Below are 22,335 nucleotides of genomic sequence, written 5' to 3' on the forward strand. Positions count from 1 at the left end.
TTTACACAATAGTATGCTACTCCATTCACAAGAGAATGGTGCGTAGTTTTGGAAAACATTTTTCTTTTAGCCTATTTATCTCGTTACCACAAATAGTACTGATTGCTAATACATCAAACAAATGCATTATTTGTAATTAAAATAATGATTGCTGGCAATGTACTGACGACTTCCACAGCACTAAGCTCCCACTGGCTCTCACGTTACTCGAACCCTGGTCTAGGATGTTGTTTTAAGCCTGTAATTGTTAGGATCCAATTACACCTCACAATACAGTTAGTGGCAGTGTTTTTTTTTCATCCAGTAAGATACAGTTACTGAGCAAATAGGCCTACAAAACCAGAATCTTCAAGTACAACGTTAAATGTTTTGCTATTTTTTGCTTTTTGGAGATGGAGATACATGTTTGCTACAAGTAACATGTCCGGTCTCTCTTTCTTCACCTTGAATGTACTTTAGCGAGCGATGACGAGCGAGCTGTACCCAGCATGTTGTTCGCCGGTGTAACAGTTAATAGAGGTCTGCAACATATTGCACTACTAATAAATATGTCCCGTAGATCCCAAGAGCTCGCACTCAACACTTCACTTCCTTGGGTGCTCAGATGTAGAGACAGACTCCTTTCATTTTAGTTAGATGACTACAATCTGCCTGCCTTAACAATAACAATATCAGTGGGATACATCATACAGACTGTGCATTTTTTTTCGACGTTTTTGATGCCTTTTTTTCACAGTTTGTTTTTTCTTTTTCCAACGTTTTAAATTTTTTAATTTTTCTTCTACACATTTTCAGTGCTTATTTCTACGTCCCATATTTTCTGATATAAAACAAAAATTTTAAACGGGTCAATGTGACCCGAAGTCAACACAAGGGTTAAGTTTGAATAGGCTGGGGGAAAACATTTATCGCACAACATTTGCACTGTAATGAGCGGCAAGACTGGTGGATGAATCAGTTTCTCTGGTGAATGAGTCAAAAAAGGTAACAGAGAGTACTTTGACGGAAACCAGTATTCTAGGTAGGAGCTCATGTAAGATTTTGTCCTGTATTGAGCAACAAGGATAAAGGCCCACATTTCCTCTAGGAAAAGAGAAAAACAAAACTGCAGCAGTGTCAGCTTTCACTGTTCTCACCTGTGATGGTATCAGGTGTACTTTGAACAGGTTGGTGTTTCGTTTAAACTAGCCTTGCACAGGGTGGGTGGGGTAATACGATGTGTGTTTGAACAGACAAGGTAAAGTCTCCTGTTGTAATACGTGCTCAGGCAAAGAACGGGCATGAATGGAATCTTTTACATCTAACACTGGAGAGACCGTATGCTAAAGGATTACCCACTCTTTGGAAATAACTGAATTGAATGTTAACTTAAACCACAATGGAGGCAACCAGTGATACCACAAAGATCCTGGAGAAGGGTCCTGAATACCTTCGAAAGCAAATGGAACTGGAGAGTGAGACAAAAGGACGCATGAGTGCTGTGGAGAGGCTCGCTGCAAGCAAACCAAAATATGTCAAAAGCCAACAGGTGGTCAACTCAACTCAGGAGCCAGTGATCAGTCTTGGATCAGCCTCGGTGAGTAGCACTGGGTCTTCTAACCGGAGCTTGAACCATTGTGGGAATCTTGTCATAGGGAGTAACTCAAGAGAGGCTACATGTGGTGCACAAATCAACAGCTTACCAGGGCAGGTACGTCGGTCCAGCTCCAAAAATCGACGAGACTCGCTTCTGCTTTACAGACAGAAATGTGAGTTACTGAGAGGATCAGAAAATGACCGGAAACATCCTATAACACGCAAGTTGCTCAGCTCTAAAAATGTTTTATTACCTGAGGCAACAGATAAGGAGTGTGAAGCTGAGTACAACAAGGACAAAATCACCACACCTGAGGGAACAGCAAAGGAATGCAGCTCACAATCAGAGAGGAGGAGGAATGGAGTAGCAGAGCAACATAGCACAGAATACAGTGATCCTGGATCTAAGATGACAGCGGGTGTTGTGAAGAAATCTGCTGGGCTCCTAACGGTTCCTGAGTTTGAAAGCAGGTCTGGCAAAGGAGTAAGTCGTTCTCACTCCGACATCAGCTCCAGGTACTCCAAGAACTTTGCAGACTTTGATGCTTTTTTCAAGTACTGTGGGCTGGGCAGTGAGGTTATTGAATCTTTTGGGAAGGACAACTTCTCGGTGCGCTCAGATGAAATTGCGATAAACATCCGGAGTGTCAGCATCTCTACATCAGACGACGGCTTCTCCAGGAACAGTGGTGACAGCGACGGACTAATGGAAGACAAGCTACATGAAAAGATACGTCAAGAGACGTCAGTTATTGAGCGCAATGCAAGGATTATCAAATGGCTGTACAGCTGCAGAAATGCTATAGAGACCGGAAAAAAGTTAAGAGACCTTGATTGAGATTAAGACAGAGGCCATATGCTTAAGTAAGACTGTTGTATAGATGACACTAACTCCTGGCTTTTGTTTGTGGACTGACTTCTGGTCTCTGTGCTGTCATTGTGTCATTGTGTGCCAATTTCAGCAGACACTTCACAGAAAAAAAGGTTTAGCGTGTTTGCTCTGTTAAAACTTGCATAAAGCTAGCTCTGCCACATTGGGGCCACATAAATTGCGCAGAAAGCCCCACATCACACACATAGAAATACAAAAGCTGTCCTCAAATTTTCATCTTAAACTTGTATTTTAAGGTCTAATAAATGTGCATATGTGCACACTTTAATACAGGAAATCTGGAAGAGTAGGCTACATAAGAACACATTTTGGTTTGCCAGGTTGTTAAACAAATCCTTAGACTGTTGTTTTTCCCCTCTATTTGATAATAATGCAGTTGTCTCAAATGTCATTATTCCATTAATAAATGCTTAATAATTTGTTTAATAAATTGATTTTGTTCAGTTCTGCTGCAAGGTACACTGCCGTCATTCACCTCAACACAGAAATGTTTCTTTTTAATGGCTTGTAACTAAGCTATAAAACATAAGTCAAATATAGTATATTATCCATCTAATAAGCTATTGGTTATGAAACATTTATAAAAGGTTTTAGAAAGTGGCACCAGCATAAAGGCTTAAAGCTGATGTGATGGCATATGAAACATTTCAGGGGGTCCAATACTCATTATCATAAATGATGTTCCTCACTACAATCTGAAATCCTATCTTATCTCAGTTTAGGATGACATTTAGGATTTTTGGTATTACAAAATAACCACTGCATTTAGGAAAAAATCCTAAATTTTTCTCCTATTCAGAAATATTGTGTGGAAGGGCCAGACCTTCCTCTGCAGCGCTGTGGAGATAGGTCTGGCAATGCGAGACTCAACACGGTCTCACCCCTATTCGTCACCAGGGTCTTTAGCATTAAAGTGCCCTTAAATCATAATTTATGTAACCTACTTCTTAAGATCACAATCCAATAAGTGTATACACGGCATTCCTCTCCAGGTGAAAGGTGTACATTCCATCACACGCACGCGCACACACACACACACACACACACACACACACACACACACACACACACACACACACAAACCAGGAGCAGAGAGATCTGCTCCTTTCATGTATAATTGTGGTCAAGCATTTATTGTTAACAGTAATAATACTGCATTGTTAAATTTAACTACAGCCAGACAAAAAGGCTTGTAGGTTGTGGTTATTTTCCAACCAAAGAATCAGTTACTCGCTGAGTTCTGTGTGAGAGGAATGTACCTAATAATCTGATAGGCTTAAATCCAGTGACCCGATGTAACTGTAACTCTGCTTCTCTCCCAATCTCTGTCTGCTTTATCTCTTGACCACTTTCTTTCTGTCTTTTAGCCAACTTTCTATGCTGATCAGAGGCTGTAACATTAGTGGGGGAAAAGCAACGGACAGACTATTGAAGTGGAATTACCCACTCAGAAACAAACAATATTTATGTGCAGTATATGCTAATAGATACTCATTACTCAGCTGCACCCATGTTGCACCCATGTTGTTGACACGCCTTTCACTTCTCCAGAAGCCTGGCTGACTGTTTCACATCAAGACAAGTCATGTCATGCCCTCTCCTCTTGTTTACTGCCAGCTACTTCTTAAAATGCAGTTGATAATTTAGTTAGAAAAGGGACACTTATCGTTTCATATGTGGTTCAACCTACAGAAATGTATTGACTGAAAATGTAGACTACTTGCATTGCTAAAGGCTTGTAAATGTCTTCTTATATTGGAATTTGTATGATGTAAAAGTTTTAGTATTACTAATCCACCACTTAAAACTTGTTTAACTGCTGCCTGTGTAACACTGTTTTATACGGAAGTACTGCAAAAGATTGCTACAGTGAATAAAGTTGCAATTTTTCTCACAAGTAAACTGTTACTTAAATGTATGTGTCTAGGATTGACTGTATAGATATAATACAATTATTTTTTATGAATAGTATATATTAGTGCTTAACGATTAACTGCATTTGCGATAATATCGCGATATGTTAAAACGCGATTTCCTAATCGCAAAGGCTGCGATTTGGTCACATGACTCGCGAGAGCAAATCAGTCTGCACTCTGCAGAGAAAGCATCAACTTAGCACGCTAACGCTACGCCGTACCTTCCGCTGATTTCTGTCATTCAAACATCTCTGAGTTGTAGTTTAAAACCTTTACAGCCATTTTAATAAAATGAAGGGTTTTATTCGGGCTTGAGTCTATACATGCAGTTAATGGATACAGGCACACAGAACTCAAGGCTCGGTTGGCAACGATTAGCTCTGATTAGCGGTTAGCTCCGGTTAGCGGTTAGCTAGCTCCGTTATAAAGATATGAGTGGAGGAGCTGCCACTGAGAGGGGTAACAATCAGACTTATAAATGACGTTCGGGGAGCTTTCACAGCAGCGTGGCCGCGGGGTTTCAACAGTTTTATTAGTACAGTTAATCCATGGATGTATTAGAGTTAATCCCACGGCAAGAACACCAGCAACTAGCTAACGCAACGATAGCCTCTCTGAACAAGTGCACACGGCAGCACGCAACTTCACGAGGGGGAGGGGCTAGAGGCAGCTCCTCTCTGTGCACTATAAAAAAAATACACTGTTGTGTGTGTGTGTGTGTGTGTGTGTGTGTGTGTGTTGTATATATATATATATACTATATTTTTACTTATTTAACTGTGTAACTTAGTGTGTAATTGTGTGTTCATATACTATAAATTATTATATTATTATTCTTTGTTGAATAATACAAAAGAAAAAAATAATCGAATATCGAATCGCAATATTTGGGAAAAAAATCGCAATTACATTATTTTCAAAAATCGTTCAGCCCTAGTATATATCAATAAGGCCCATGGTGGGCATGGCCGGATTATGAGGCAATGGGCCGCTGGGCACAGACATACAAAAGGCCCCACCATCTTAGGAGCAAGACACAGACTTTGTGATGCTTTTGCCTCTTTTTTGTTGTTTTGCGTGTCTTTGTGGTTGTTACACATCTCTCTGTGGTTTTGTGTCTCTTTGCAGTTGCTTAACATCTCTTTGTAGTTGTTTTATGTTTCTTTGTGGTGCCCTGGCACTTTAGGCTCCTGGGCCTTTGCCCAGTAGGCTTGTTCAGGAATGAATCAATGATAGTGTGAATACAGTATAGCATACTGCTTGTAGTGGTTACATATTTCGAATGTAGGCCTACTGTATGTGGTCTAAAGGGGGCAGTATCTAACAACAACACTGAACCTAATTAGTGTTAAAATCACAGCAACTCTATGATGGCTGGCCTGTCAAACCTTTGACAGCACTGCAATCACATAACAAAGATAACCACACATAAACCAGTCTGGATGGATGCTTGATATGTAATGCTATTTTTAGTTCTTGCAATAGTATTTTGCCAACAAAGCATAACATCTAATGGCAGCAGCTATTCAGACCCTGTCCCTCTTGTGACAACTTTCCACCTTAAACAGATGGATGTGAAAACAGCCTTCTGGTGACAAGCTCTGACTTTAATTATTAGGCCTAAGCATTGAGAGGTCTCAGCTATGTAAAACACAGTATTAACACAGCTTTGCAAAATAACAATTTGCAGTTCATTGTGTCATTTTAGCATTCAGATACCTGGAATACCTGCATCATGACTTTGGAATTTGCGCATAAAGACTTGTGAGTTGACTTGAACTTGCTCTAAAGGACTTGTGACTTGAATAAATACTTCCTCTGAATGACATGAGACTTGATTGTGGTTTAAAAAATATGGTCAATTAAACTAAATATGGTATCCCTAATTCTCATAATAAAGTTCACACAACTTGTTGTTAAAAAAAAAAAAATGTATTTATATTAAAACTCTAAGTTTATATCTGTTTAAAAAAGTGTTCCTTAATAACCACATTATCATCATTACTTACAAACAACCGTCCAGTGGTCCTGTTCCCATCCCCCATCTCAAAATCAAAACATAAGTACATGTGCGCAGTCCTCTGTCACGTGTGGAAGAAAGCCTCAACAAAACTTAATGGATAAAGAGAAATAATTGATTGACAGCCTTTGCAAGCAAATCAGCGACGCGACTCTGGGTAGCAACAAGATAAATGCTGACGTTTCGTCCAATCAGAGAGCATCAGGGGGCGTGGACGAATTCCAGAGTCCGCACTGTGTTTACTTCCGTCAATATTTCCAGCAATTGCAGCAGAGCAGAGACGAAGAAGCAGAAGCGCTGACAGACGATACACAACAAAGGAGTCACTTAAGGTTTGTTTAGCCGTTTTGTAGTTGTAGTTTTGTCCAGCTCTGTTATAGTGCAGTTGAGATTCTTTATTTTCTTCCTGTGGCGATTTTATGTGTTGAACCAACTGACAGCTTGACTTATCTTCATTTTTTATTTTTTTTTGCCGTTAAGCGTTGAAACGATTTGAACAGCGTTTGCTAATGCTGTTATTATTTTTTTTTTTTTTACAAATGCTAAAGTTAAATGCGTCATAGTCGATGTCAGGAGTGTTATCAAAGCAATATGGCTTAGTAGATCATTTTGCATCCTAGTGTTTACCCGTAATATAGCGATTATATGCTCAATAAACGTTTATAAATCCAATGGCCCTGTTTATTTGGCAGTTGTTGTCAGACAGTAACCTGATATGAACATGTAGTTGTAGACTGCAGACGAACCAAGGCCATGATAACGTTTATTGTTTAAATAAAATAAAAAAAATAATATTACTGTATTTTTAGCATTGAAATATTTTGAAAATCTGAATGTATATGTCTTAAGTTCTTCTCTTTGAATGCCCCAAAAAAGGCCATTTTAACTGGTGCAATTTCTAAACTCAAGTTTGAATCTTTCATCTTGAATTTTAGTGTTTAATTTTCAGTTTATTCCTTGATTTGAATTTAAAGACAGGAAAATGAATATGAGCAACATCAATAAAGTTTTTAGGAAAATTGATTTTTTTAACCCATGAGAGGACTAGGTCCGGGCGATATGGAGAAAATCAGATATCACGGTATTCTTGACCAAATACCTCGGTGTCGATATTGCAACGATATTCTAGAGTTGACAGTTGGTGTTTTCACAAAATATTTCCACAATTAGATTTTGGATAAATAATCATCAATAATGTGGATATAATGACTAAGTAAGTGGTTAAAGGAAAGTAACAGAACAGCTAGAACAGTCTGGTGAGTTCAGAAAATGACATAACTTTACTCTAATGCAGCCTTTAAAACCAGGAAAAGACAACACGTAAGCCATATCCAAAGTTTGTAATATCACGATATCGATATAATATCGATATATATTGCCCAGCCCTAAACCCAACATTAAGTATTAAGTAGTTATTACATTTTCAATTAGGTATTCATCTGCTTATTATGGCCTTTCTTTTCCTCCAAAGAGCACAAAGACAAATCCTGCAGGTGTTCTCTCTGCTCACAGTCCCCCCTCCCAGCTAAAATGCCTTTCTTGGGCAAGGACTGGAGGTCACCAGGATGGAGCTGGACAAAGACAGAGCATGGATGGAAGAGGATTATCTTCTATGGACATGAGTTGGAAGATAGCAACAGAGAGATACACTTGAAAGAGTAAGTACTATATTGTTCACCTTTGTCATCTATATCTGCCTTTAATGGCATTGTTATTCCAGTGTCATACTTTATATGGTTAATGAGTCAGTGTGTTATCAGGTTAGATTGGGCTTAACTGACTGCATACACATTTTTTAAATGTATTAGAAACCCAGTACACAGTTGCCACATGCATTTAAGAATAAAATGATATTGTCCATATAGTCCTCAGTAGTTTGCTGTGCTTAGATTATTTTCTACAAGCATTCAGTAGTATACGCTAGGGCTGGATGACATGTGGATATAAACATGTATTGACTTTTACTAGTATCATATCTTGATTATATAATTAAAATGTGTGACAAAAAGAAAATTAAAGTAATGATTCTGAGTAAAATTGAATTAGAAACTACTACAATTAATTTGTGGAGTTTTTCATTTGACATTTGAGTTTTGTCTGATTTAATTAACAATATCACAGTTTATTGCATTGGACACCAACTTTATTACAGGTTTTAATACGTGATATATCTTAATAACATAGGCAGATTGGCAAGGCAAGGCAGCTTTATTTGTATAGCACATTTCAGCAACAGGGCAATTCAAAGTACTTTACATAAAAACAAATAAATTAAAAACAGATAAAATATGAGAATAAAAGTTACAATGCAGTATAAGAAATTAAACATTAAAGAGCAGTTAAAAACAGTTAAACATATAAAAGCAGATAAAATACGAGATTACTTTTACTCGCCTTTTACATTCCGGCCCATTTTTATTTTTATTTTTTTCTTCTCCCTTCTCTTTCTGTCATCATATCCACTATTGGTCCCCCTGGGACGTGTGGTTTACTCTGTTTGCCACCCATCTTGGCGTGGAAAAAGTACTTTTATTTTAAAATATAGTCGTCAGTATAAGTCTTAGATTCTTTCTTTGGAAAAACTTCGCAAAAACCCTATTGATTGAAATTCACACTTTTTGCAATTAGTGATCTTATTTCAGCCTTAAACCCTTTACTATTCGTAAAAGGCTGGTTCTTAGTAAAACCAACACAGTGAAATCTGGAATAATGATGACAAAAAAAAAAATCATCATATTCACTATTGGTCCCCCTGGGACGTGTATCTTACTCTGTTTGCCACCCATTCTGGCGTGGAAAAAGTACTTTATTTTAAAATATAGTCGTCACTATAAGTCTTAGTTTCTATATTTGGAAAGGAAAAACTTCGCAAAACCCTTTTGGTTGAATTCACACTTTTTGTAATTAGATTTTGATTAGTGATCTCATGTCAACCAGTTGAAATTCACACTTTGTTGTAATTGGTGATCTCATTTCAACCCGAAACCCTATTGATTTGAAATTCACACTTTGTTGTAATTAGTGATCTTATTTAATTTCAACCTTAAACCCTTTACTATTCGTAAAAGGCTGGTTTCTTAGTAAAACCCACACAATAAAATCTGGAATAATGATGACAAAAAATTTTGTCAGACAGTAACCATAAAAGTAAAATAACATAACATAATGATATTGATTTCAACCATATTGTCCAGCCCTCTTCTTTACATAGTCTGCCTTCACCTTTGGCTTTAATAAATGACAGAAAGGACTACTGTACTAAATAAGAACTGCATTATATTCAGAGCCCAGCATGTATTTAATTAAATGTAATCAAAGTATTTTTTATTGCACTTTTATTTTGACTCCTAATACTGTATATTCAGAGATTTGAGTCATTACACCATGTAACACATGGTTGCATAGTCTTTGTCTTAGACCTCTAAACTACCAAGACTGGGTTTTAGCGATGACTAAAAAGGATCTGTTTTGACCATGGATTGTTGATGTTTGCTGTGGTTGATGTATTTATGTGAGCTACAGTATGTTTTAATGCCTGGCTGCAAACTAAATGTACTTGTTTGTAAAAATGCTTAATAGATTAGAGGGAAAAGGAAGTCAGGGAGTCAGTAGATAATAACAGAGGAAATTGTGCACTGACCATAGCTGCTGTACTTCTGCTGTACAGAAAGAAAAAAATAATTAAGCCACAAACTCTTATCAGGGCTAAAGCAGAGAGTCTTTGATGAGGTGATTTGCATCCCACAATTGCAGCCTGTTATTGCCAAAGGGGCGTCATGGCAACAGACAGAGTTGAGTATAGGGTTGGGTTTACTCAAGAGGCTAAATTTACATGATACTTACAAACCTCTTAGTTTATCATGTTAAAGAAAAGATAAATATTCAAAATAATTGAGGTGGAGGTTCTCAGCCTAATAGAGGTTTTTGAGTTGACTTATAAGATATGTTTTTTTTTTTTTTTACCTTATTGTGGATCAGAATCTGAACTATTAAGGTCAGGTGTTTTTGTGTGTGTGAACTAAGTATATTGTGCAAACTCTCCCCTCAAAGAAATACACACACATTCTTGTTGTTTATGGGCACACATTCGAAAGAAGTCATGCAACCTGGTTGTTGTATATAACCTGTTATAACATAGTGACACTGACTTAACCTGCAAAGGCCTATGTCATTATTGAAAACTAAAGATTTCATAGTATTGGGTAATTGTTCGTGTTTTCATCAAGTTAGGTTTTAGCCGTGGTAAAGACTCAGGAAACAGGATTATACCTGATGTCTGACTTCTTCTACAGTAAAACATGTTGGTGTATAAGGCATGTTTTTTAGATTCCCTGAAATCCTACATAGTGCCAGACCAGCACAGAAAGTTACAGAAAGTCAATATAGAACTTCTTGTTTAGGATCCATCTCCTGGAGTTACTTTTGGATGTTTGGAACTGGTGCAACATGTAAATCCTGGAACAGGGGTTGCTGCTTGGAGTTGTGTGATGAATGTTACCATACATACATGCCAGTTCTTCTGACGGGAGCACACAAAAAACAACTACGGTCAAATGACTGCTGTGCACTTTTAAAATACTGTCCCTCTCAGAGGCGTTTAGTGGGTTTAAAGACTTAACAACCATTGTTTGTTGAAAGCAGCTGAACTAAAACAAGTTATCCTATTTCAGGCTTTCTGGTCTGTATTACATGTGGCCCTGTGGGCAGTCTGGGTTGCCTCCAAGCAGGAAAGCTTGCCTTGTTATCTGCAGGAAACATGTTTTGTTTTGACGCATGCCAACTGACAATGAGTCGTCACATAAAAGGAGAGAAAAAAGGAGGGTCCCATTCTTAGGCTACATCTACACTACTTATTTATCCTTTTTACTATATTTGTCTGCTCCTTCTTTATATAGTATGTGTTGAGGGGTAGTGTGGTCCTGTGAGGCTTGCTATTTCTGTCACTAGTTTGTTCATACTGTTCATGGCGTCAGCCTCTTCCCCCTGTTAAGGAGATTGGGCCAGGGCCTAACTTAGCTGCAGGGGTTACAATCAAACATGATAGCTCATTTTGCTTTTAAGGACCAGAGCAATTGATTTTCTGACTACAAGATACAAGTTAGATTTTTTTTAAATTTTCTCCAGTATACAGTGGGAGGAAATTGGGTATTATCATTCATAAGAACAAATACAATTTTAAAAAGACATAAAACAAGTGCAAAGACAGATGAGTAAAGTCGCATCACACATGTAAAGATGTGCCTCGTTTCATCAAAAACAATTAAGTAAAAATGTACATAAAAGAAATACTTATTACCGGCTATAATAAAAATAGAACTGTGTAAACTCTCAAGTTTGTCATTGCAGTGTTCAGCAGGGATAGAACGATACACTAACCATTTGACTAGCAAGCCTCACTTAAACAGTGAGCAGGACGCTGGTGTCCTGCTGGTGCTGATGGGGTGAAGGATGGAAGCTCAGCACCAGTTGGTGATATCTCCCTCAAGTCACAGTGTCGCCTCTTCTATTGATCAACTAACAGTACCTTACAGTGTCACATTAGCTGGTCAGCAGTCTTGGTCAGCAGTCTTTTCACTAAAAGGCACAGGACACAACATCAGACAATAACTAATGATGTCATCTGTTCAAATTGGCCACTCTCCAAATGCAGCTTCACTCAGAAAGGCCAGTGACGTCATGCAACAGTCAGAGGTACACTTGGCAGACCAACACATTTAGGGCCAGACAGAAAGAAAAGCATTATGGTGGACCCTGGCTTGGTATACTGTGTTACAGAAGTAGTTTATGTATCTTTTTACATCAACAAACCTCTATCACCTATTATCTACAAACACTCAAGTGCCAGATAGGTGCTGGAAAGTTCAGTGTCAGCTAAGTATTTGACCACCACTTTACTGTCAATTTCTGTAACAGATCATTTATCTGACACTGTATGAATTGCCTTGATTGTTAAGTCAACTTGCATTTGTCAAAGCACGTTATAAATGAAACTTGAATGCATCTATCTAACAGTGAGTAAGAAAAGTGTAACAGCTAAATGTCTTCCACATACTCTATTTGTTTTCTTCCTGGTTTATGTTGACTTCCTACATAACCCTCATCCCTTAGCTTATGTATTTCAGGGTACATTTTAAATATCCATAAACCCTTCGCAACATTCCTGCTGCTGTGTGATGTCTTTTATTGTCTCTGTGGAGGGCGGTGCTCTGCATGCAACCTGTGTTAAAAGGTCAAGCTATTGCATTCCTCACTTGTAACTCACTGTGACAGATTACTGTGCTTGCATGTGTGTTTGTGTGTATGCCTTAGCAATTGGATAAATGGATAGAGACGAGAGATTACTGTAGTGCCCATTCAACCTGTTGACTTCACAGTCAGACAAGCAAAGCCCTGCCTTCACTTATTCTGGAGGGAAAAGTAAATTAGTTTCGGTGTGAAATCATCCAGATTGTGATTGGTGAAGTAAAGATTTCCTCCAGCTTCTGAAAGCTCACTAACAGAACATAGCCCTTGTATTTTTCATAAGAATAAATACCCTGTTGCATTCAAGTGTTTCTATAGATAATCAGAAAATAGTGACATATGCCTATTATAATGTTTTTAAGCCCAAGGATGGCAACTCAAAATATCTTGCAGATACAGTGTTTGCAGGTGGGAAGCTGTTGATGGACCATGTCCTTGTTGCTAGGCTAGTTGGTTGGGGCACCTGTGCAGACAGAGGTGGTTTAGCTCTATGACTGCAACTAACAATTATCTTCATTATCGATTTATCTGCCGATTATTTTCTAAATTTCTTTTTTTTTTACTCTCAAATGTCAAAAATAGTGAAATATGCCCATTAAAATCTTTTTGAGCCCAATCATAGGTACTCATATTGCTTGTTCATTGCTCAGCTCCAGCACCACAGCCACAAATAAAGACAAATATGCCTGAAATAAATGAAATCACATATTTACACACATTAATAATTAATCATTCACATATATGATAATAGGAAAGAATGTGATGTAGTGGGAATAATTTATTTAATTAATTATTAATTATCAGCCCCAATACTAATAACATATTGTAACGGTATTATTTCCCAGTACAATCAGCTGACTCTTGGTTGGTAGTGTTGCCAGTTGGGTGCTCAACTTCAGCCAATGGATTATCAATGCTTGGGGAGTCAATCACCAGTCCAGTCCTTTGATCTGTTAAAGGTCATTAGTATTAGAATGTCTAGTTACAGATGAATAGATCTTAGTGCAGATAACAATTACTGCTTCATTGTATTTTATGTAATTATATTTTATTTGCATTAGAAGAAAATATTGCAAGTTTTTACAGTAGTAGTACTCTGCAAAGAGACATATTGCTCTCCTCAGGCCTCATATCTTCTCAAGGGTATTTTAGGCATCTTTCAGTCCTGTTTAGGACGGTGATGAAATTTATATTACAAAAAGGCACAGTAAGTCAAAGGTACAAGAGGCTACAGTTTGATGGCTAAGTAGTTGTAGCCACAAGTATAAAGAGAACATACAGGCACAAACTACAAACACAGGTGTTTGCATACATAGTTATTGCATGTAGAACATTAACATATCTATTATTTGATTTGACACATTTGAGAGCAAATGTTAATATTAAATGAAGACATTGATAAGACTCAAACATGCAATGGTCTTGCTGTCATTTCATTAAACTGATTCATTCTGCAAGACTGGATACAAAGAGGTGAGAATGTAGCTCTGCACTGTTCTAAAGCATTTAAATTCAATGTAAATAGCAAGAAATGTGCACAGACCCTCACAAACACACACCCATGTATATCAAGTGTATTAACATGCTCTCACACGATACATGCTTTCATTTGGGTTTGTGTTATAGTTGGGCCAATTCAAACCTCCCATGTCAACATACTTCAAGTTGAGGTCAGCTGCCAAAATGTTAAGATCTATCTTATCAGAAATAACAAGGCCACTTATTAATCAAGCAGGCCCAGAATGGCCGCCAGAAATAACAGAGCTCAGATTGAGATCCCAAAATGTTTTGCCTGTTTTCTGAGAAAATACTGTCTGAGTCACATCTGTGATTCTGTCTCTCAGACTGATATATGTCTGCCATCTGCTGTGTTTCATCCATCATAACAGACACTGTGAATTGTTATAATGTCACATCTCTTGACTACTCTGACTCCTGTTACACCTGTCTTAGCAAAATGAAGCAGCTTCAAGCTGATTTACTTTCCTGCATATGTGCTGGCTCTGTTAACCCCAAAATACTGCAGCACTTCCTGTGCTGGATCTATCATGCCATTGCAACAGAGTGATATACAGGACATTATTAAAGAGTCACTGACTTGCTGCAGGCTTCTTTACATTGTAGTTCAGTTGCACTGGTGACACTTTCATGCAATGCTATTAACAAATTCACCCCAATGCCTTGTCTAAACAGGCTCTGCAGTGACAACAAAGAGAATCTGTTTGTTGGAGATGTGTGTGAGCTCGCCACCACAAAGAGGAAAAAGGACCTCTACAACAATAACACCAAATCCCAGTGTGAGTTTCAGCAACACATAATCACTATTTTAACTTCATAAAAAGTTTGTGGTACGAAAATTAAAGACCGTTTTTAAAAGAAAAAAGGAGAAAAAAAGCAGAGAAGAAATAAAGGGAATCACAAGTCATAATTGGAGTGAAGAGGCCATCACCTATTGAAAGCTTTGTTTGCATTTAGATTTATTGGACTAAAGACTTGTTATTTACTTGGTAAGTTATCACCTAAGATTAGTTGTGCAGTTAATCAGTGGTTAAATGTAACTAAATAGGGTACTCGTACTCTACTTGAGGTCTTCCATTATTTGCTGTTTATACTTCTACTTCACTGCATATCAGACGTATTGTACTCTATACCACACAAATTTTTTTTGACTGCTATAGTTAATAGATGCTATGTAGGTTAAGATTTACTTTACTTACAAATTATATGATGGTCTCAAAATATGAAGCATTGTTATAGAAATTGGCATTCCATACTTCTGAGATCCCAAGGACACACACAATGCATTTAGTGAGAAACACTAAATTGTAACTTTCGTTTGTTTATATCAAAAAAGAAAACGAAAGTACAGTAGTTTTGCTGACAGTACTCGCATACTTCTACTTAAGATTTGTTACCCTTAATGCAGGACTTACTTGTAATGGCGTATATATTGTATTGTATACATTTTCTTAAGTAAAGGATCTGAATATATCTCTTTCATCACTGCAGTCCATTCTGCTGTATTTATGCCAAGTTCACACTACACGACTTTAACCCTGATTTTTACAATAATAGTAATAATCTTTTTTTTTTTTTTTTTTAGCACTTTTCAAAACAAAAAACCTTAAATGCAAATGCTGTACAACATGTAAAAAATATATATTAAAAAAACAAACATATCTAGCAAGAAAACAAGACTCAAGATTATGCAAATTAAGGCAAATATTAAAAATCCAAGGGAAAGTCTTCTAGTGTGCCCCTTTAATAACTACTGTGACATTCCCACAATATGTGTTCCTCCTGCCAAGAGAAGCAACCTTCTGGTGAGACAAAGCAATCATGCAATAGCAGTTGGGTTGCACTCCCTTCTATGCTCCAATGGCTCCAAAGCCCCCATCCCTTGATTCCTTCAGGCTCCATCAGCTATGTTGTGATCAGCATTCTCCCAGTCTTCAAAGGCTGGTGGTGTATATGCCCCAGACCTGCGCTTGCGGAGGAAGTTATGGATGCATAGGGTGGCCATATATATCTTAACCACCTTCTTTGGCTCTAAGCATATAGTGGATCTGAAAACTCTCAACCTGTTTGCAAGAATGCCAAATGCATTTTCTGCCACTCTCTGTGCCCTAGAGTAGTAGTAGTTTATTACCCCTTAGCTTTGGGCCGTCTGCCTGAATGGATACGGCTACATGAGGTCAGCCCTTAGGGGATATGCATCATTGGCCACAAACATGTATGGCATCATTATGTCGGAGTTGGGCAAAGGCTCAGGCTTAGGCAAGTCCAGCAGGCCCTGGTCCATCACTTTGCACAGGTCAGAGTGAGCGAACACTTCAGCGTCTGAGACCCTACCTTGGTTACGCAAACTAGCGTAGATGAATTTATAGTTTGCATCCACAGCAGCCATCATTACCACAGAGAACAACCCTTGTAATTATGGTGGAGGTTGCCTCTTTTTGCTGCAGGTTGTATGTGGATGTGTTTTCCATTAAGGCAATGTAGAAACTGCAATTTCAGTTCAAAGTCCCGGGCTATTGTCCGCCATTCTGCCTCTGTTGATGGTGTCTAGCAGATGACAGATGATTAAAAAAGAAAATACATTTCTGCAGTACTGTGCATATGAATTCACAAATACTTTAACTCTTACATTATGATTACAATGTATATACATACAAAACAATTAATAAGAGCAGTACATCGTCAAAATATAAATATTGTGAGATGAGACCTTGGCAATATTGCTTAACAGAGCATATTATCTTTGTGTCTACAGTAAGTGGTAACCAGAAATTACCTTCAGGAAGTATTTTTTTATGACCTGGTACGGAGCAACACAGGTCTCCATAACTATTTTTGGAATAGTGCTGGTCCCAATCCTGTACTGGAACCTGAGGGATAATGTAATATAATAACATTTACATCAAAACACTTTAATAAATGAACTCTGCTAACTAATGTGTTTGTTTGTTTTTTCCTTGTCCAGTTGTTTTCACGGATAAATGGATCTATGTGCAGAAAGGGAGCACGAAAGAAGTGAGTGCTGCAGCTGCTGAAAATTTCACATGAAGGGTTTGTTGTCTGTTGATTGAAACATATTTGTATTTTAAATAAATAATGATTTAATAAAAATGAATGTGTGTGTATTTTCATGTTAACACACAGCGACATGGATACTGCACGCTTGGTGAAGCCCTCAACCGTCTAGACTTTTCCAGTGCCATTCAGGACTTAAGAAGATTTAACTATGTTGCAAAAGTGAGCAATAAATATCACACATGTTGATTGAGAATCCTTTTGATACCGACTTGTTCTTTTCCTCTAACTGTCTTACTCTGTTTTTCTCCCATAGCTTTTCCAGCTAATAGCCAGGTCTCAGCTGACCTCTTTGAGTGGAGCTGCACAGAAAAACTATTTCAATATACTGGAGAAGATTGTACGAAAGGGTAAGGAGGCCTGAGGTGGAGATATTGTACAGGCAGACATTTTCTCAGCACTCCTGTAGATGCATCCTAGACCTAATTTAGGCTCTTGTTGTGTTAGTAAAAGTAGCTTTATATTTCCCAGAAAGAACATTTCTTTACCAAATGGTCTAAGGCTCAAAACAACCAGAACATGTTGTTTTTGAGACTACTGTTTCGTCACGCCAGTATTTTGTGGTTCATGGGTTTGCGTTTCCTCGTGGAGCAAAGTACAGATCTATTCTACCACATATGTGGTGAAAAATCATGCAGTGTTCACTTGAAACTGTGGTTGGTAAGTATTTTTCAATCTTATGTTTTTTTCTTTTTTTGTACTGTGAAATATAGGGTCTTTTCAGCAGTTAATGTATAAAGGATGCATTTTTCTTACATATAGTTACATGTTACATTATGTTACATTTTGGCTGCTAATGTTTTCTTTTTCACCCTAAAATATTGTCTTGTGTTTGTTTTTAAAATGTCACTACTAGTTCTCGACGACCACTACAACCCGCGCCTTGTTAAGGATTTGCTGCACGACCTGAGCTCGACATTGCACAGTCTGACCATCCATGTTGGCAGGTGTGTCCTCGTGGGCAACGTAAACATCTGGTTGTGCCGACTGGAGACCATTCACGAATGGAAGCACCAGCTCAACAACCTGCAGATCCCCAAGGTAGAAGGTGTACTGGTGTTTGTTTGTGTGTGTACGTGCATGGGTCTGCATGTGTGTATTCCATCCCAAAACTTGTTTTTCAGCATGCTCTGGGCCTCAACACGCATCCAGGTCAATTTAAGCTGCCTGTATGTAAATGTGACTTTTAAAAAGGGAATAGTGCAGTAGGTTTGCATCTACTGACCTCACCGCTGATCACTTTACATGCTGATCCCACTAAGCTGAATTTAATGGGTGAGCAACATGAAATATGGAATGTGAAGAATTGACAACTAATCTGTTGGACCAGGTAATTTAATGCTCAGCTGTGTATGACTTGTAACACATCATTCTCAGTGGAAAAAAACACTCCTGTGATGTAGGAATATTTGAGTTTTTCTTTATAGTCCAGCTCTGAATTTTAATGTGTCAATCTTAATTGTCTCCCCAGCAAATATGCAGTGGCATGTCATTCAACGACTTGCCGTTACATATGCAAAACAAGATCCTCTGCGAGTTATCTGATGCCTATGACATCATTAACCTGGGGCAGGCCACGCCTACTTTGCACAGCCTCAGCGAGAACAGGATACTGTGGAAGAAACTCTGCCACTTTCACTTCTCAGACAAACAGGTGAGAGGACAACATATTTAGTTTAATTAGACATGGACAGTCTGAATATACAGCTAAATCTGTGATTTTAATAATGCTTTTTAAAAGGAATATGCCTAAAACATCCAAAGATGGCTGCTAAGTAGTTTACCAGTTGACCACTAGAGGACAGAATTGCCACTATTTACTCACATTGATCTATTTCACCCTCTCTCTGTCTCTCTCTCTCTCTCACACACACACACACACACACGCACACACACGCACACACACACACACACACACACACACACACACACACACACTATCTCGCACACATTATATAAACACCCACTCAGGATTGGTGTTAATGAGAAATGGTCCTCAATTATATCTAATTACACTTTGCTCCAGTTATAATTACTTTCTTGTCCCCTGGGTTTTAAATGTTTTTTTTTTTTAAATGTGTGTTTCCTTCCATCCACACTCAGTTCTGTAGAAAGCTGGTCCTATCAAAGAGTGAAAGTGTGGACTGGAAGCTGATGTACTTCACCCTGAAGAAACATTATCCAGTGAGGGAGCAGTACGGCGACACCTTGCACTTCTGCAAACACTGTAGCATCCTCTTCTGGAAGGTAAAGAACAAGATAACACGCACCTGCAACCACATTCATTTCATGTAGGAAACACCATATGACTAGTCAGTACTGTTCATCAGACTGCATGTAAATTAAAAGTTGTTCATTACATTAAAAGAAATTAACAATAGGTTCAGTGCAAGTTTAACTGGTTAGTTCAGCGTTAGGGTTAGGGTTATGGCCTTTCAGTGTTGTAGACTGTAGCTTAGTAGAGTGCGTGTAGAGTAAATGAAACCTGCAGTATTTAAAGAGACATTTCTCACAGACCTGACATCTCTTAAACTGTACATAGATCAGACATGAGAGTCTATCAAATCAAGTCACTTTGGTCCAATCACGCGGCCTCTCTCACACTGATAGCTGTCTCTAGCATGCCGTGAGAAAGATATACAATAGTAAATTGAATCCTATTTTTATATAGTAAAAAAAAACCTCCATGTTCTGTTTATGTAACAGGAACTTATGAGTGACACATATACATATACATTATCACTGATGGTTATAGTAATTCTTGTTGTTTTCAGTACAATGGATGCTGTGAACTTGTTTAGCCCATACTGTACATGTTTATGTAGCGACCAGAAGGCAAACAAATGACTTGTCTGCCCTTCATGACACGTGATCGTACCTTAAACCATGTGTAACATTAAGTTTGCGTTAATAACTTCTGGGGAAGATGTGTATCTTCACAGACTAACAGTACTTGGATTACAAAATGCAGCTGTTCCTACAGTATCTGTTCTCATACTCCTTGCGAATACAACAATCCTGTCATCCTCCTTGACTGGGTCATTATACTTTTTTAACCTCTGCCCTCTTTGCGTCCCTCTCCTTGCTTGTCGCCCTTCCTTCCTGGCTCTTCTCCTGGTTCCCCTTCTCCCTGATTCTTTAAGGATCGCCACCTCGCTTTGTTATTCAAGGTACTTTTCGTCCCATCATGCCTTTCTGTTTTCTGTCAGTTGCCAGTTTGTCTCATGTTTCCCAGATGGTCTGATTCATATCTTATCTTTTTCCACTTGTTAAGCTTTGTCTCGTACTGTTCTCAATTTCACTTGATGTCACATGTTTTGCTCGAGGTGTGTTTAGTAAACAGTGCCGCTTTTTTCACTGACATTTAATGGCCTTTAACTGCATTCTTAAAGTTCATAGATTCCTCTGAATGTTGAGTTCATGTGTCTGAAAGAAAACTGTCATTTAGTTTAACGTAAATGTTTCTCTGTGTATACTAATGTCCAGGGTCCGGTTGCACCAGGCATTTGTAAATCCATCACTAAGTTTGTGTTGAAGACCTTCCATGATCATAGTAACTACTGGTTGCTGCATAGCTGCTCCTTGGGTTTCCTGGTCTTTCTGGTTCTTTCTGACAATGTGGTTGTTTACTGTCTTCCAGGACTGTGGCCATCCATGCTCAGCCAACAACCCAGACAGCTGCCTCATGCCCATTTCTCCGCAGCACTTTATTGACCTCTTCAAATTCTAAACCCTCCGTGTTGTTCTTCAACCGAAGCGTCCGTTTACTCTTACTCCCAAACCAAGAGTGTGTACGAGACCTCAATGTCATAAACTCAAATACAAAGGGCTTCAACTGAAAGAGATGACTTTTTTATGTCTTCATTTCCTTACGCACAAGTGTTTCCATAAGGCATAGAAAAGATTTAATGTGGATGTTTGTAGATTTTAAGAGTGTTGGTGATAGGTGAAATATAAAGAACATTTATCTTTTTCCTCCTCCTGTATAAATGTTTTGTCTTCTTGACAAAAAAATGCTATTTCTAACAGAGGAAATACAATAATAATATGTATATGTAGGTAGGTGGTGATAGATGGTAACACTTTTTAAATGGCAACATTTACAGGGTGGCAGGATAAGATGCCTCATGTGTTAGTTGTTTATTTAATGGGGTTAAACTATTCTGCCTTTTGCTCCGTTTTGTCCTGGTGGTATTTCTCTGCAATAACTGAATGCATGTCATGTTTGAGTCTGTGTTTACTTACTGTATGTTGTCCTTTGTGAATTATTGCTGTGCTCTGTGTACATTGGAAGTGTTATAATATAATAATTTCTTTAGCCGTTCAAGTTTTTACAATCGACTTTGTCAGAACTGTCAAGTGACAGACGGAAGAAATGTTAAACCTTATTTATGTGGGGGTGGGAGTTTTGTATCCTTCCTCCAACTTTTGTAATATTCATTTGCTATCCCAATACTCTTGATGGTACTATTGTGAAATATATGGGACAGAAACTAGTTATAAATAAGTAAATATTTCTAAAAACCTGTTTCTGTTCTTCATTTTATACTGTGAGGCGCAGGGACTTTTGTTAACTGTATTAAGATCTGTTTTTAGACTTGACCTAATTGTAGTTTCCGCTTCTTGGATTTTGATATAAATGTCTTTGCATCTTAAACAGCAAGGAAAAATAGTTTGTCATTGGTCACAGGAGCAAAGTTTCCTGATTATTGTTCTTCCTCTTAATCTCTAGACTGAATCTTTCTAAAAGCTGTTCAATAGGAAGAAACAAGAAATAGATAACATTCATGTGCAAATGTAAAGATTTGGTAGTTGTGGCAAAGTGTTATTTTACAATAACAATAATTTCTTTAGTAACTTGACAATATATTGGTAAGTGTCTGACCAGTTTCAAATGCCCACTGATAAAATGAAATGAATAAAGTAGAGCCAGACAGTCAGACTAAATCTTTATTCTGCTTGAGAAAATGTGACCAAGCTGTTTAGTGAATAAATACAGGATACAGGTATCCCTGGAAGTGGACCTGTATCTGTGTTCACTTCTGGCTGCAATGAAGCAGACTTCAGTATCAAACAAATTCAGTAAACAGATAGAA

The 22,335-nt window shown here is 38.0% G+C and overlaps 2 protein-coding genes across 6 annotated transcripts; both read left to right on the forward strand.

Annotated features, from left to right (window-relative positions):
* The first annotated feature begins 1,160 nt into the window (after positions 1-1,160).
* fam110c (family with sequence similarity 110 member C) lies at positions 1,161-4,364 on the forward strand. Its single transcript, XM_031322590.2, has one exon. The coding sequence runs from the start codon at positions 1,379-1,381 to the stop codon at positions 2,411-2,413; it is 1,035 nt and encodes a 344-aa protein (XP_031178450.1). The 5' UTR covers positions 1,161-1,378; the 3' UTR covers positions 2,414-4,364.
* A 2,144-nt stretch (positions 4,365-6,508) lies between these two features.
* Positions 6,509-22,023, forward strand: fbxo25 (F-box protein 25). Of its 5 annotated transcripts, none has more exons than XM_031321809.2 (11): positions 6,509-6,735; positions 7,897-8,061; positions 14,840-14,943; positions 17,130-17,179; positions 17,309-17,401; positions 17,496-17,589; positions 18,096-18,280; positions 18,711-18,893; positions 19,343-19,486; positions 20,383-20,409; positions 20,880-20,969. In XM_031321809.2, exons 2-11 carry the CDS (start codon positions 7,934-7,936, stop codon positions 20,967-20,969), a joined length of 1,098 nt encoding a protein of 365 aa, XP_031177669.1. In that variant the 5' UTR covers positions 6,509-6,735; positions 7,897-7,933. The 5 variants fall into 5 exon arrangements, with proteins under 5 accessions (XP_031177669.1, XP_031177667.1, XP_035850964.1 ...); XM_031321807.2 differs by having other exon boundaries at positions 6,572-6,735; positions 7,916-8,061; positions 20,880-22,023; XM_031321806.2 differs by having other exon boundaries at positions 6,619-6,747; positions 7,872-8,061.
* Positions 22,024-22,335: the final 312 nt, after the last annotated feature.

The sequence above is a fragment of the Sander lucioperca genome, chromosome 19, assembly GCF_008315115.2.
Source record: "Sander lucioperca isolate FBNREF2018 chromosome 19, SLUC_FBN_1.2, whole genome shotgun sequence".
NCBI classification, from domain to species: domain Eukaryota; kingdom Metazoa; phylum Chordata; class Actinopteri; order Perciformes; family Percidae; genus Sander; species Sander lucioperca.

Coding starts and splice junctions, on each gene's coding strand:
- fam110c (XM_031322590.2), top strand. CDS start 1,379: ATGGAGGCAACCAGTGATACCACAAAGATCCTGGAGAAGGGTCCTGAA.
- fbxo25 (XM_031321809.2), top strand. CDS start 7,934: ATGCCTTTCTTGGGCAAGGACTGGAGGTCACCAGGATGGAGCTGGACA. Junction 17,590..18,095: donor GGAGAAGATTGTACGAAAGG/GTAAGGAGGCCT, acceptor TGTCACTACTAG/TTCTCGACGACCACTACAAC. Junction 20,410..20,879: donor ACCTCGCTTTGTTATTCAAG/GTACTTTTCGTC, acceptor ACTGTCTTCCAG/GACTGTGGCCATCCATGCTC.